Source organism: Hypanus sabinus, chromosome 6 (assembly GCF_030144855.1).
Source record: "Hypanus sabinus isolate sHypSab1 chromosome 6, sHypSab1.hap1, whole genome shotgun sequence".
Lineage (NCBI taxonomy): Eukaryota > Metazoa > Chordata > Chondrichthyes > Myliobatiformes > Dasyatidae > Hypanus > Hypanus sabinus.
Window position 1 is genome coordinate 149,095,870 of NC_082711.1, and position 15,798 is coordinate 149,111,667.

Below are 15,798 nucleotides of genomic sequence, written 5' to 3' on the forward strand. Positions count from 1 at the left end.
CTGGTCAGAGACTTGGGTTTATCAAAGGCAAAAGTAGAATTAATGAGTTCAAGACTGCAAGGATGGATTCTACTGTCACTGTGCTAAAGAATCATATTACATTAAAAAGGATTGGCCACTCTGTGCAGCACATAAGCCACTTGTAGACCCAACAAAGATATTTTTTGCCTCCTCTTCATAGAAAACAGGGCTTAGGAAAATCTTAGTCAAAGCAATGCACAAGGAAGGTAAAGGATTTCATTATTTGAGGTAGTTGTTTCCCAGAATAACTGATGCCAAGATTAAGGAAGGCATTTTTATTGGTCCACAAATCAACCAGATAATCAGTGACAGGCAATTCAAATAACTTTTAGTAGGACCAGAGGAAATCACATGGAAGGTATTCAAGGATGTAGTTGAAAATGTTGTTGGTAACTATAGAGTACCAAACTGCATACAGCTGGTTGAAAACATGCTTCACATATACAAAACCATGAATTGCAACATGTCACTAAAGATTCATTTTCTGCTTTCCCATTTAGACTTCTTCCCTGCAAATCTTGGTGCTGTCAGTGATGAGTGTGACGAAAGGTTTCAGCAGGACATTGCGGTCACAGAGAAATTGTATCAGAGCAACTGGAGTCCATCGATGCTAGCTAATTATTCTTGGACACTTAAGCCAGAAGCCTCAGGTACTGAGCACAATTGAAAATCATCAAGAAAATATTTTTAGCTTAGTTGAACTATTGCAAAGCATCAGTGCCCTTATGCATTTGTAAATGCATTATTATCAATAAAAGTTCTTGTTTCTCCAAATTCATACATAGTCTGAAATTATATGTATTCAGCTTCACGTGGTCTACCATTGAAAAAATATGCTGTCCCATATAAGTGTTCACTCTGCTCAAAGTTTTAACACCACATCCTTTCTTAAGGGTCCTGTGATCCACAGTATCTCTCAGATTGTTGCATTAATATTGGGAGTGAAAACTCTGCCCCTTCTTTAACATCAAAAAAAAATTTGTTAGAAATATGAGAATACCAAAACATTTAAAGTGCCATCCAGACCTGCCACTTCCCATATGCAGTCATCTACAAATCAGCGACCCTCTCCAGCAGCCCGAAAAGTGATGGTGTTGCAACTGTGCCCCTTTAAGGGCTGCAGTTGAAGACTGAGCTATGTAGTTAAGTGGGAGAAATTCAGCAGTGTTTTATTGGAATAATACGCTTTTATGCCAGTAAGCCTGACATTCGATTTTTTTAAATGTCACTGTGTAGTATCACGATCCTTTACAACATTTTAAAGCAGCATTTACAAGACATGCAACACCACTTTGACAATGAAAAACAAGATTGCGTATATAATTTCCAGCTCTTACTTTGGCTACTTCTGTTCAACTGCAATTGAGACGACACATTCTCCATTGTTTATGCGAAGTAAAACTGATGAATTAATTATAATAATACACCATGATATGGATTTATAATATATTAAACATTATATATATTAAAATAGTTTAATTACAATCCATATTCTGAATTTGAAATAAATTGAAATATAGGATTTCAGCACTTTACAAGTTTTGACTATCAAGCATCAATTTGTGCTAATCCATGTTCAACCTGACTGTGATATGAAGGAAATAATATATATTTTGATAGTCTCTCTGAATTTCAATGTTTGCCCAGTGGACGCATGGGCGTTTACAGGAACATCTTTCAGTAATTAGAGTCAGTAGAAATGAGATTACAGGCCAAGTCGTGCCAATTGCTTAACAGAATTATCTAAATGTTAACAGAGGTCTGAAACCATAAACAAAAAGACTGGAAACCACATCTGCCATTTTCACTATGAACCAAACAGAAGAGGTGGCATTCAAAGCATTTCTTCATGAAATTCGGCATGAAATGTACCCCAGACTACTGTGGGGGGCGAGGGAAGGGATAGCTGAACTTCTGGCAATGACCTTTGCATCATCAATGGGAACAGGAGAGGTTCTAGAGGATTGGAGGGTTGCAGATAGTTTTCCCTTATTCAAGAAAGGGAGTAGAGATAGCCCAGGAAATTATAGACCAGTGAGTCTTACTTCAGTGGTTGGTAAGTTGACGGAGAAGATCCTGAGAGAAAGGAATATTAACATTTGGAGAGCCATAATATGATTAGGAATAGTCAGCATGGCTTTGACAAGGACAGGTCTGATTGTGTCTGATTGAATTTTTTGAGTATGTGACTGAACACCTTGATGCAGGTAGAGCAGTAGACTTAATGTATATGGATTTCAGAAAACCATTTGATAAGGTACCGCATCCAAGGCTTATTGAGAAAGTAAGGAGGCATGGAATCCAAGGTGAAATTGCTTTGTGGAACTAAAACTGGCTTGCCCACAGAAGGCAAAAAGTGGTTGTAGACGGGTCATATTCTGCATGGAGGTTGGTCACCAGTGGAGTGCCTCAGGGATCTGTTCTGGAACCCTTACTCTTCATGATTTTTATAAATGACCTGGATGAAGAAGTGGAGGGATGGGTTGGTAAATTTGCCGATGATACCAGTGGAGGTGTTGTGGATAGTGTGGAGGTTTGTCAGAGGTTACAGTGGGACATCGATAGGATGCAAAACTCGGCTGAGAAGTGGCAGATGGAGTTCAACCCAGATAAGTGTGAAGTGGTTCATTTTGGTAGGTCAAATATGATGGCAGATTATAGTATTAATGGTAAGTCTCTTGCAGTGTGGAGATTCGGAGGGATCTTGGGGTCCGAGTCCATAGGACACTCAAAGCTGCTGTGCAGGTTGACTCTGTGGTTAAGAAGGCATATGATGCATTGGCCTTCATCAACCATGGGATTGAGTTTAAGAGCCGAGGGGTAATGTTACAGCTATTGGACCCTGGTCAGGCCCCACTTGGAGAACTGTGCTCATTCTGGTCACCACACTACAGGAAAGATGTGGAAACTATAGAAAGGATGCAGAGGAGATTTACAAGAACGTTGCCTGGATTGGGGAGCATGCCTTATGAGAATAGGTTGAGTGAACTCGGCCTTTTCTCCTTTGAGCAACAGAGGATGAGAGGTGAACTGATCGAGGTATATAAGGTGATGGGAAGCATTGATCGTGTGGTTGGTCAGAGGCTTTTTCCCTGGGCTGAAATGGCTAAAATAAGAGGGCACAGTTTTAAGGTGCTTGGAAGTAGGTACAGAAGAAATGTCAGGGGTAAGTTTCTTTACGCAGAGAGCGGTGAGCGCATGGAATAGGCTGCTGGCACCGGTGGTGGAGGCGGATACGATAGGATCTTTTAAGAGTCTCCTGGATAGTACATAGAGCTTAGAAAAGTAGAGGGCTATGGGTAACCCTGGGTAATTTCTAAAGTAAGTACATGTTCAGCACAGCATTGTGGGCCGAAGGGCCTGTATTGTGCTGTAGGTTTTCTATGTTTCTAATTTAGGATGAATTGACAAAGATTAAAAATCAATGCTTTTCAATCGCTTGTATTATAATGGGTAAATAAGGGTTGAAGTGTTACCTCAGTGCAATGTCTAAAAGGTTTTCGGAAATTATTGCAGAAACCTTTTGAATAACTCTCAGCTCAAGATTTCTCCTCAATCATTGTTGATGCTGCTCTATACTTATTTGTTACAAAATGCCTTTGTGGATGATGAGATCAACCCGATATGTGCTTCCCTTCTTCTCACACAAGGGAGAACATCGACAAGCTGTTCTTCTGTTGCACCTTAAGTGTATTTAATTATCTCATGACATTCCACAGGAACGGAATCAGGTGGAACCTCATGTTAAAGCCAACAGTGCTTGGACAGACAGGAACTGTGAACTAAAAGTCATTATAGGCCAGCGAGCACAAGGTGATCGGTGACTGGGACTAGGTATGGAGGGTAAAAGGAGCACTGTGTGAGAGGGTGAAATTGATGATAAGCAATAGGCCAGTCTCCACCAATTTTGCATGATCAACGATTTAATTTTACCCCAAAATTTATACCTCTCTGGTCATCATGCCACTATGCTATAAAAAGTATATATACTTATTGGATAAATAGATTTTTAAAAAGGTAGTTAGGCCTTAGACAGAAGCAATGACCATTTAGTTTAGTTGTATCAATATTGGTGCTTTATTTACCATCTGAGCAGTTTGTGTAGTTACCCTTCATATATATCTTTTGAATTAATCACTCTTCACTAACCATAAATCTTTTTGCACCATTACAGATTGCCAGGTACGATGTTGTGGCCATCACTGAATCATAGCTGAAGGATGGTTGTGGTTGGGAGCTGAATGTCTAAGGTTACACGATATATTGAAGGGATAGAAAGGTAGGAGGAGGGGTGGTGTGGCTTTACTGGTAAAGAATGGCATCAAATCAGTAGAAAGACGTGACATAAAACCAGAAGACGTAGAAACCTTGTGGGTTGAGTTAAGAAACTGCAAGGGTAAAAGTATGTTGATGGCAGTTATATACAGGCCTTCCAACAGTGGCTGGAATGTGGACCACAGGTTACAACAAGAAGTAGAAAAGGTGAGTCAAAGAGCAATGTTATGGTAGTCTTGGGCGATCTTAACATGCAGGTTGATTGGGAAAATCAGATTGGTAATGGATCTCAAGAGAGTGAGTTTGTTAAATGTCTAAGTGATAGCTTTTTAGAGCAGTTTGTTGTTAAGCCTACTAGGGGATCAGCTATATGGATTGGGTGTTATGTAATGAATGGAGCTGATTAGGGGGCTTATGGTAAAAGAACCCTTAGGAACCAGTGATCACAATATGATTGAGTTCAACTTGTAATTTGACAGGGAGAAAGTAAAGTCTGATGTAGCAGTGTTTCAGTGGAGTAAGGAAAATTATATTGGTATGACAGAGGAGTTTGCCAAAATAGATTGGAAGGAGCTGCTGGCAGAGATGTCAACACGGCAGTAATGGCATGCATTTCTGGGAAAAATGAGGAAGGTGCAGGACATATGTATTCCAAAAATGAAGAAATACTCAAATGGTAAAATCGTACAACCATAGCTGACAAGGGAAGTCAAAGCTATTGAAAAAGCAAAAGAAAGGGCATACAACAAAGCAAACATTAGTGGGAAGATGGAGGATTGGGAAGTTCTTAAAAACCTACAGAGAGCAACTAAACAAATCATTAGAAGGGAAATGATGAAATATGAAAGCAAGCTAGCAAGTAATATCAAAGTGGATAGTAAAATTATTTTCACATATGTTAAAAATAAAAGAGAAATGAGAGTGGACATACGACCTCTAGAAAATGAGGCAGGAGAAATAATAATGGAGCACAAGGAGATGGCCGATGAACCAAATGAGCATTTTGCATCACTCTTCACTGTGGAAGACACTAGCAGCATGCCTGATGTTGTGGTGTGTGAAGGAAGAGAAGTGGGTGCAGTTACTATTACAGGAGAAAAGGTGCTAAAAAAACCAAAATACATAAAGGTACGTAAGTCCCCCAGACCATATGAACTGCACCCTAGGGTTCAGAAAGAGGTAGCATTAGAGATTGTGGTAGCATTAGAAATGATATTTCAGAAATTGTTGGGCTCTGGCATGGTGCCAGAGGACTGGAAAATTGCAAATGTCACTCCACTATTTAAGAAAGGAGGAAGGCAGCAGAAAGGAAATTATAGACCAGTTAGCCTGACCTCAGTGGTTGGGAAGATGTTAGAGTTAATTGTTAAGGATGAGGTGATGGAGTACTTGGTGACATAGGACAAGACAGTACAAAGTCAGGATGGTTTTGCCTGACAAAACTTTTGGAACTCTTTGAGGAGATTACAAGTAGGATAGATAAAAGGGATGCAGTGGATGTTGTATATTTGGACTAACAGAAGGCCTTTGACAAGGTGCCACACATGAGGCTGCTTACCAAGTTAAGAGGCCATAGTATTACAAGAAAGTTACGAACACGGTTAGAGCATTGGCTGATTGGTAGGAAGCAGCAAGTGGGAATAAAAGGATTGTTTTCTGGCTGGCTGCCAGTGACTAGTAGGGTTTCACAAGGGTCGGTGTTGGGATCACTTCTTTTTATGCTGTAAATGATTTAGATGATGGAATAGATGACTTTGTTGCCAAGCTTGCAGAAGATACGGAGATTGGTGGAGGGGCAGGTAGTGTTGAGGAAACAAGTAGGATGCAGAAGGACAGACAGATTAGGAGAGTGGACAGGAAAATGGCAAATGAAATACAATGTTGGAAAATGCATGGTCATGCACTTTGGTAGTAGAAATAAATGTGCTGACTATTTTCTAAATGGGGAGAAAATCCAAAAATCTGAGATACGAAGGGACTTGGGAGTCCTTGTGCAGAACACCCTGAAGGTTAACTTGCAGGTCGAGTTGGTGGTGAGGAAGGCAAATGCCATGTTAGCTTTTATTTCAAGAGGTCTAGATTACAAGAGCAAGGATGTGATGCTGAAGCTTTAAAAGGCACTGGTGAGGCCTCACCTTGAGTATTGTGAACAGCTTTGGGCCCCTCATCTTAGAAAAGATGTGCTGGCATTGGAGAGGGTCTAGAGGAGGTTCACAAGTATGATTTCAGGATTGAACGGGTTATCATATGAGGAAAGTTTGATGGCTCTGGGCCTGTACTTGCTGGAATTCAGAAGGATGAGGTGGGATCTCACTGAAGCCTTTCAAATGTTGACAGGCCTAGACAGAGTAGATGTAGAAAGGATGTTTCCCAAGGTGAGAGAGTCTAGGACAAAAGGGCACAGCCTCAGCCTCGAAACAGATGTGGAGAAATTTCTTTAGCCAAAGGGTAGTGAGTTTGTGGAATTTGTTGCCACATGAAGCTGTGGAGGCCAGATCATTGGGTGCATTTAAGGTAGAAGTTGATAGGTTCTTGATTGGACATAGCATCAAAGGTTACAGGGAGAAGTCTGGAAACTGGGGTTGAGGAGGACTAGAAAAGGGATCAGCCATGATTGAATGGCAGAGCAGACTCAATGGGCCGGATGGCCTAATTCTGTTCTTATGTCTTTTGGTCTAATGGCCTTATGGTCTAAATAAGAAACATTTTATTTGTCTACTTAGTGCATTTGGAACTTCAACACTATATCCAGATTTCTGTGTTTACTTCCTTGACACAGTGTATGGACTAATCTCACTGGATGACATGCAAACAGACATTTTCTGTTGACATTGAAATGCATGGTTTACTAGGCTATTTCAGAGAGCAAATTAATCATTCTGGAGTCACATATCTTAACAGCTGACCCCCTGTAGAATAATCAGATGGGTATTTCAACAATCTGGTAGTTTGATTGGCTTTCATTGCAAACGATCTGTTTGTTTAAAAATTGTACATGTGGAATCATAAACCATTAAATATCTTGACGTCCTGGAGTGTACATATTTTGGAGCAGGTACTAAGTTAAATTCTAGCTGAGCAGAAGGAGTCGTCTCAGGACCTTTCCTGGGTTTTACTGACTTAGGGCAAAGAGTGGGCAACTAACTCATTCCCAACAAACATCTTGGCCTTAGTAATGAAGCTGGCAGATTCAAGACCTGCTGAAGTGTCTCAGCCCGAAACGTCGACTGTACTCTTCTCCATAGATGCTGCCTGGCCTACTGTGTTCCTTCAGCATTTTGTGTGTGTTGCTCGGATTTCCTGCATCTGCAGATTTTCTCGTCTGAGATTCTGCGTTTACCTGCTTTGTTGTGTTTTGCTGCTTCTCAGCAGATCTCTCTGACCTTACTGCAGCACTTGCAGGCTGGGAGAAGCTTCCCCCATCCCAAATCCCTAACGTTCCACCAATGGACACCAATGGAGTTTGATGACTCCGGATTTATGGAAAACAATACAAAGCTAAGTAAGAGAAAGTGTGCCAGAGCAGTTAAATGAGTAGATAACAATATAGTTGAGGTTTGATTTGTCAATCTAACCAAGGAGCGAGCTAGAACTTACATGCCTGATTTTGAAGCACTGGCAAGCTGATAGAGCACAACTGCACTGAGAAGTAACAATCTGCTGCACCACACACAAAATGCTGGACAACCTCAGCAGATCAGGCCACATCTACTGAAGTGAACAAATAGGCAACGTTTTGGACTGAGACCCTTCTTCAGGAATGGAAATGTAGAAGAAATGCTCCAGAATTAAAAAGGTTGCGGAGGTGGACGGAGTATAGCAAGAAGGTGATAGGTGAAGCAGGTGGGTAGGAAAGGTAAGGGGCTGGAGAAGAAGGATAAGAGTGGAGAGTGGACCATAGGAGAAAGGGAAGGAGGAGGGGACCCAGGCAGGCAGGAAATTTAGATGAGAAGAGGTAGAAGGCCCAAGTGGGGAATAGAAGAAGAGGGGAGGGGGAGGGAAAATATTTTTAGTCAGAAGTAATCTATATTCATGCCATTGGGTTGGAGATTACCCAACTGGAATATAAGGTGTTGTTCCTCCACCATGCGGGTGGCTTCATCGTGGCACAAAATGAGGCCATGGATCGACACATTGGAATGTGAATGGGAATCGGAATTAAAAGTTCCTTTTGTGGCATATGGAGTGGAGGTGATTGATGAAGCGGTATCACAATTGACGACGGGTCTCAATCAATGTAGAGGAGATGGCCTCGGGAGCACCGGATATAATAGGTGACCCCAGCAGATTCGCAGGTGAAGTGTTGCATCACCTGGGAGGATGTTTGGGACCCTGAATGGAGGTGAGGGAGAAGGTGAATGAGCAGGTTCAGCTCTTTGGCTGCTTACAGGGTTAAGTGCTGGGAGGGATGAATGGATGGGGGAATCACAGATCCCTGCAGAAAGCAGAGAAGGGGTTTGGTGGTAGAATCCCTTTGGAGAAGGTGGAAGTTGCAGAGAATGAGGTATTGGATGTTGAGGGTCATAGGGCAGTAGGTAAGGTAGGGGCACCAGGGAGATGAATTCTTCCACTGTTAAGGCAGCAGGAAGATGGCTGAGCATTGATGTCTGTGAAATGGAGGAGATTCGCTTGAGGGCAGCAATCCCTTAACAACCTACTGCTTTTTCAACTATTCCTGTCCATTCCTATACCTGGCTCCTGAAATTTGCATCTATCTCAGAACATTTTGATGCCATAGATGGTAGTCAAGATAAATGAGTGTTTGCCAGGGTTGTACTTACTTGATGCTTTCCCAGAAGATCGATAAAAAACTGCCGCCTTGGCCAAGCATCATTAACGAGCCCAAGATATGTATTGATGGTGCTTTCTGTCCACAATCAGTGGGCTTTGATGCTTTAATCAGCAAATTACAGTGTAGATCATGAGCTCTGCTCTTTCTGGGAATACTTTAGTTTCTTATTAATGGATTTTGATTGCACAAAATGATTCCTTAATCTGCGATAGTTTGTATTGATTTTTTTTTTATCCCAACATCTGAAAAGTAAGACTGGCGCTGTAGACTGATAATTCAGTATGCTGACAGCCAATCATCACAAAACATCCAGAGGCTATGATTTATCACATGGTTCTGTAGTATCAGCTCTCTTGCTGCCTACAGTCCACTGTTACTGTATAGAGGCAGCAGCTGGGAGATAAACGGGAAAGCATCCCAGCAGGAACGATTCCTTCAGGCCTCTACCTACTGATCTGCCCACTTTGGACTTTGACCTTTAGGTTTCTACCTTCAGATTTGCTGAGCTCTAAAAATTATCTTTGGCTTTACCCTCCCAAACATTCACAACAGTTGGATATCGATCCCAGGATTCAGTGTGATAGGATATTTTCCCCCCAATATGCTTCTAATCATTTTTGCTTTCACCTTAAATATATGTTCCCTAATTAATGGAAATTGCTTTTCATCTTCACCTTGATTAGACTTCTCATAATTTTACACACTTTTACTAAAATTGTCGTTAGCTTTTCTGGTTCCAAAGAATCAAGAACTATTACCTAATTTGCTTACCACCTGTAATAGCATAATGGTCTAGTTGAAGGTGTATGGATTCATCCACTGCTGAAAAGTAAACTTAACTGTGTTAGCAACTTGAACCTGCAAAGTGCTGACATCCCATTGTTGACACACATTTTACAGGGATTAAGTCATCTGTTTAGCAATGAAGCTGATCAGGATTCTGTTCCGCACCAGCCAAAGTACCGCACCATGAAAATCAATGGCTGCAATCATTCCTACAGTGATGGATTATCAGATAAATATATTATTCTCCAGATCAGTTTAAACATCCCTCAGAAGTAACTTCACAATTACATAGCAGAATGTTAACAAAATTATCCTTATATCAAGTCTATTATTCAATTGAAAGTATAACATTGAAAAGTAATAGAAAGATAGAAATGTATTCAGGTCATACAGTATATATTTTGTAATCTACTGTTTATGCATCATCAAATGCCCACACTTTAGAGATAAGAACAAATGGGTGAACATGTATTGAAAGGTAGAACTGAGCTGAACAAAGAGGCTTTGGTGTGCAGCTAAGCAGACCATTAGAGGATGTTTTTAATTATTTCATAGCACGCAGATATCGCTGGCACATTTATTATTGGTCCATACTCTTACAAAATGAAATCCAATGAGATGGGTAACCACAGGGCTTCACTTCCAGATAAGCTCAATGTGTTCTAAACTCATTTGACTGTAAAAACATAGAGGAACCATCACAAACTTGCACAGCCTCCAGTGATCCTGTGATTTCGATCTCTGAGGCCAATGAGAGACCTAACTTCAGGACAGTGAACCCACAAAAAAGCATCTAGCCCTGATGGGTTGAATACTAAAGACCTGTGCTGATCAACTGGCTGAAGTGTTCACTGAGATTTTTAACCTCTTGCTTCAATTATCCCAGTGCCTAAGAAGAACGAGGTAACCCACCTACATGATTATCATCCAGTAGCACTTTCATCTCCCATGATGAAGTGTTTTGAGAGCGGGTGATGAAACATATCAACTGTTGCCTGACAAGCAACTTGGACCCACTCCAATTTGCCTATGAACTCAACAGGTCCACAGCAGATGCCATTTCTTTGGCTTTTTCCTCAACCCTGGAACATCTGGACAGCAAAGATGCACACATCAGGATGTTCTTTATCAACTACAGCTCAGCATTAAATACTATAATCCCTTCAAAGCTAATCAATAAATTTTATGGCTTTGGCCTCAAGACCACCTTGAGCAATTGGGTCCTTGATTTTCTCATTTGCAGATTCCAGCTGGTTTGGATTGGCACCATAAGACTGTGTGTTTATCCCCCGTCTCGACTCACTTTACATTTACCGTATGGCTAAGTGCTGCTTAGATGCTAGATTTAAAGAGAACAGGGAAATTTTGACAGCTCCAATGGAGAAATATGCCAGTACAAACTTGATGGACCATATGGCCTGCTTCTGTGGTGCAGTGTTCTGTTATTTTTGTGTGTGAAGGCAACAGGGACATCAATTTCAACAGCAAGATACAATCTCAATGCGGGAGCGTGATCTGTGGCCTTGTTACTCTTACCTTTGGATAACAGGTCTTCTAGTAATATAGAAACCACAGAATTACAAGCTAGGAAGGTAAAAAATGAGCAGTCTTTTTAACAGTCCCTATCAACAGACTTTAAAGAGGAAAATGACTGACCTTTATCCCCAGTTCAATGTTTTCTCCGCCATAGACATCCATCCCAGGATCCAGCAACCCGATTTCACCAAAAAACAATCTATTCACCACAAATGAGCATCCAATCATAGCAGGAGTTCTGGAAAAGAGATGTAACAGTCATTGAGAAAGGGCAAAACATTAGGCTTGAAATTATGAAGGGTCCAAGACCAGGGAGTTTAGCCTCCAACCTCATGCCCCCTCCCTTCCCTAGAGAGCTTTCCCAACTCCGCCTGGGTAGTGAACTTACCTGGTCCTTCCAGGGTAACTCTGCCCGACTAACAGTACAGTCTGAATCATGGCAACTACCAACAAGGTGTGACATGTGAAGAAACCCAGACTTCTAAATTTGTGCTCTTAAAGGAGCCCTCTTCCACCAAAGTAACCTGACCCAGTCAATGTGCAGGCGCTAATTACAAAGGACCCAATACTAATCAGTTACAATCCACCATTTACCCTTCAGAGCCCTTTCAATAACTTATGTTGCAATGTGCTTTGATAAACATATGCAAAGTAGTAAATGAATCTAACAAGCATAATGAACAGGGAGAACTCAGAACATACCCCACATTCAGAGTAACCTACTGTATAATTGTTGTCATCTCCAGCACCATGTCAAAAATCAAGCATTTTTAACAATTTTTCTACTGGATTTTTATCTCCTAAGCACTATCTCCAAAGAGTTCATGTTGGCAACTGCTGTTATAACAACATTCAGATTTCATACTTAAGGGCCGCCTCATAGCATAGTGGGTAGCACAACATTTTACAGAACCAGCGACTCAGGTTCGGTTCCCGCTGCTGCTTGTAAGAAGTTTGTACGTTTTCCCAGCAACCATTTGGGTTTCTTCCAGGTGGTCCAGTTTCCTCACCACCATCAATAACTCACCCTGAGACGTGAAGGCGAGATATCGGCTTTTATTGACTGGAAGAAGGAACAAGCAGTGAGTGACCACCATACTACATCCTGGAGACTGAGAGGCCGGGCTCAGGCCTTGATCGCCTTTATACAGGGGTCTGTGGGAGGAGCCACAGGAGCAGTCAGCAGGGGGCGTGTCCAGACAGGTATATGTAGTTCACCACACTCTCACTGTCCAAAGACGTACTGTTTGCAGGATTAATTGGTCATTGTAAATTGTCCCATGATTAGGCTAGGATTAAAGTGGGGGATTGCTCGGTGACATGGCTCAAAGGGCGGAAGGCCTATTCTGTGCTGTATCTCAATGTAAAAAAGTATTGAAATTACTAATTGGGTGGAAATTAAGAATTCAAACACCTAGTAATTCCATGTTACTTCTTTTTAAATTGAAACTGCAATCACTGTCACCCCAATGCAGATTGTATAAAAACTATAAAGACTGCATTTTCATTTGTGAGATTTATACATCAGTCATGTCATGCTTCCTAGTATAATGCCAGGAAAAAGGGGCATGAATCTTTATGGTCACATCACATTCACAGACTTTATAGAGAAAAGGAAGGCTGGGCTGCTTACAAGGTGGAAAGTTTAAACTTTAACTTCTTGAACATGATGATAGAAATAGATTTGAAGATGCGGGAAGCAGTACCTGAGGAAACAGAAATGTTCTCACGTCAGCCTACATGCGGGGCAGGAAGAGAAGCAGAGTTATCCATCAGATTTGGAGGGAATAGGTTCAAGGGAGCATCTCATTGGCAAGAGACACATTAAGGGACAGGAGAAAAGGAAGTAAAAAAGATGCAAGTGCAGGGCAAGGGGAATAGGTATAAGTTTCTCCCAGTGGATCCAGGGGAAGGGAAGGGAGCAGGAACAGTGTTTGACCAATGCTCTCACTCTTAGTGGCAAAGAGGTCCATGAACTAATTGGATCTGCTGAGAGGGAATGTGCAAAAGGCAAACAATGAAACACGTTTTCTAGTGAGTTTTCATTTAAACTCACTCAGGAACTATGAGATACTTCCAACCAATCTTTTAACAATGGTCTAATTACTATGGAGTGTGCAGCCTCTGAAACAGGTGCCTAGGACCATCGGGTCATCAGCCAATATGTCAATTAAATCATTCATTATAAATAACAAAAAGATTTGAGGCAAAGTCTCATACTGACTGTGAAGATTTATTACTTGAAGCTTTAGCTATTGGAAGCCAGGAAGCAAAATAGAGCACATTAATAACGACATAAATTTCTTTGTCAGAAGCTGACAGAAATTTCCACCACTTATCAATTTTAAGTGAAACAAAATGAGTTGTTGAAAATCCCAAAGGTTACATTTTTAAAGGGTACTTCTTAGTAAATTACTTAAGAGTGCTTATGCACAGGAAATTACATCTCCTTAGGACATTACACTAAATGCAGATGGAGAGCAGCTATTTTCTCTCCCTCTGTGTATAAATGGCAAAGATTTATTACCATTGCCATTTATGTACCTAAAAACCCAGTAAGATCTAGATTGTCTCATACTGAAATCAGAACCTATAAAAAGACTGGCAAAGATGAAATATGAATATGGCTGATCATGCTTTTGGGAATACATCTCCATTTTACAAGTCTCTTCTGTTGCTTCTTGGTATTCATTTTAATGTTAAATGCACTTACTGCAATGGCCATGAAACTATCAATCTATAGTTAGTGTTTGGTCTCCATTATCAAAGGCAACATCAAAGACTGGCCTTATACAGCTTTAATACATTGACAGTGGAATGATAGAATTCAGCAGCCACAGAACTCTTACCGAGATTCCTCATGCAGCAATCTCCGTGTTTTCAGAACTGACAATTAGGAGCTGCTAAATGTGACTTTCTCTTGTGCTGTGGATAATGGGATAGCTTCTGCCTCCAGAATCATTGATTTAACTCAGCGATTAAAATAACTGCAATTGTAGTCGCTGCTAGAGAATGTTACATTGCAATAAGAGGACATTTATTCTATCTATGGTTCTCTTTTCTTCACACCAGTCAGCTAAAATTATTCCACTGTTCTTGCATGCTTTAAATGTGTTTAAAATTTGTTATCAACATACAGTGCCTTGGAAAAAGTATTCAACCCCCATCTTTGATCATGTAAATGAGGATTACAACTAAGGATTTTGATCAATTTAACTGAAAATGTTTATTTGTGAACCACTGCTTTTTTCACAGTAGAGACCAAAATATCAGGGAAAATTGTAAAACACGAACAACTAAAAATTCAAGAAGTATTTAACCCCATTTGCTCAGTGCTTAGTTGAATCACTTCTCACAGACAGAATGTGGTGAACTAAATATACCTGTCTGGACACCCCCCCCCCCCCCGCTGACTGCTCCTGTGGCTCCTCCCACTGACCATGGCACCTCCCATGGACCCTGGTATAAAGGCGATTGAAGACGCCGCCCTGGTCTCAGTCTCCAGGATGCTGTGTGGTGGTCAATTGCTGCTTGTTCTTTCTTCCAGCCGATAAAAGCCGATATCTCGCCTCACGTCTCCAACAGTTATTGATGGTGCATCACAGAAGTCTTTTTGCATAAATCTCTATTAGCTTTGCACAACATGATGGAGCAAGATTTGCCCATTTTTCTTTGCAAAATCGGTCAAACTGTGACAGCTTAGTTGGGGAGTGGAGATGGACAGCAATCTATCAGGTTAAGGTCTGAACTCTGACTTGGCCACTCAAAGAGATTAATTTTCTTCATTTGAAGACACTTCATGGTTGCTCTAGCAGTGTGCATTGAGTCGTCGTCCTACTGAAAGACAAACTTGCTCACCAGTTTAAGCTTTCTTGCAAAGGCCGACAGGTTTTTATCCAGGATCTCTCTGTAGTTAGCAATATTCATCTTCCCATCAGTCCTGTCCTGCTGCTGAAAAGCATTCCCACAGCATGATGCTACCTAAACCATACTTTACAGTAGGAATGGTATAGTAAATCTAATACTGTGCTTGCTGATGCACATTAGTAGATTTATGACATTCATTCAGCTTTAAAAAAAGCTTATCCTTGCCTGTAAATACTTTGCAAAGCATCATTTAGAAGATATGGATGAAGATCTTCTGGTTGGATGAGGCTAAAATGAAACTTCTTGGCTTCAACACTAAGTGGTACATACAGTAGATTTATCATTGAGATCTTTAAACTCCTACACACTATTGGTGTCTGGCTTACAGCTCACAACAAAGGTAGCATGAAGAGGGAGAAATGTATTGTTGGCCTCAATAAGGCATGACCTTCTTTAGTACCAACATTCAGAGGAAAGTGCATTATCCCCTCTCTCTTAAGAAAAAAAATACAATTGTACAT

At 41.0% G+C, this 15,798-nt stretch overlaps 1 protein-coding gene across 2 annotated transcripts in view; it reads right to left on the bottom strand.

Annotated features, from left to right (window-relative positions):
• Positions 1 to 15,798, bottom strand: part of galnt17 (polypeptide N-acetylgalactosaminyltransferase 17) — a 457,606-nt gene that overhangs the window by 127,467 nt on the left and 314,341 nt on the right. For both annotated transcript variants that reach the window (XM_059971405.1, XM_059971406.1), the window contains one exon: positions 11,531 to 11,648. In XM_059971405.1, coding sequence (XP_059827388.1) covers positions 11,531 to 11,648 — 118 coding nt within the window. The remainder of the gene's footprint in view (positions 1 to 11,530; positions 11,649 to 15,798) is intronic.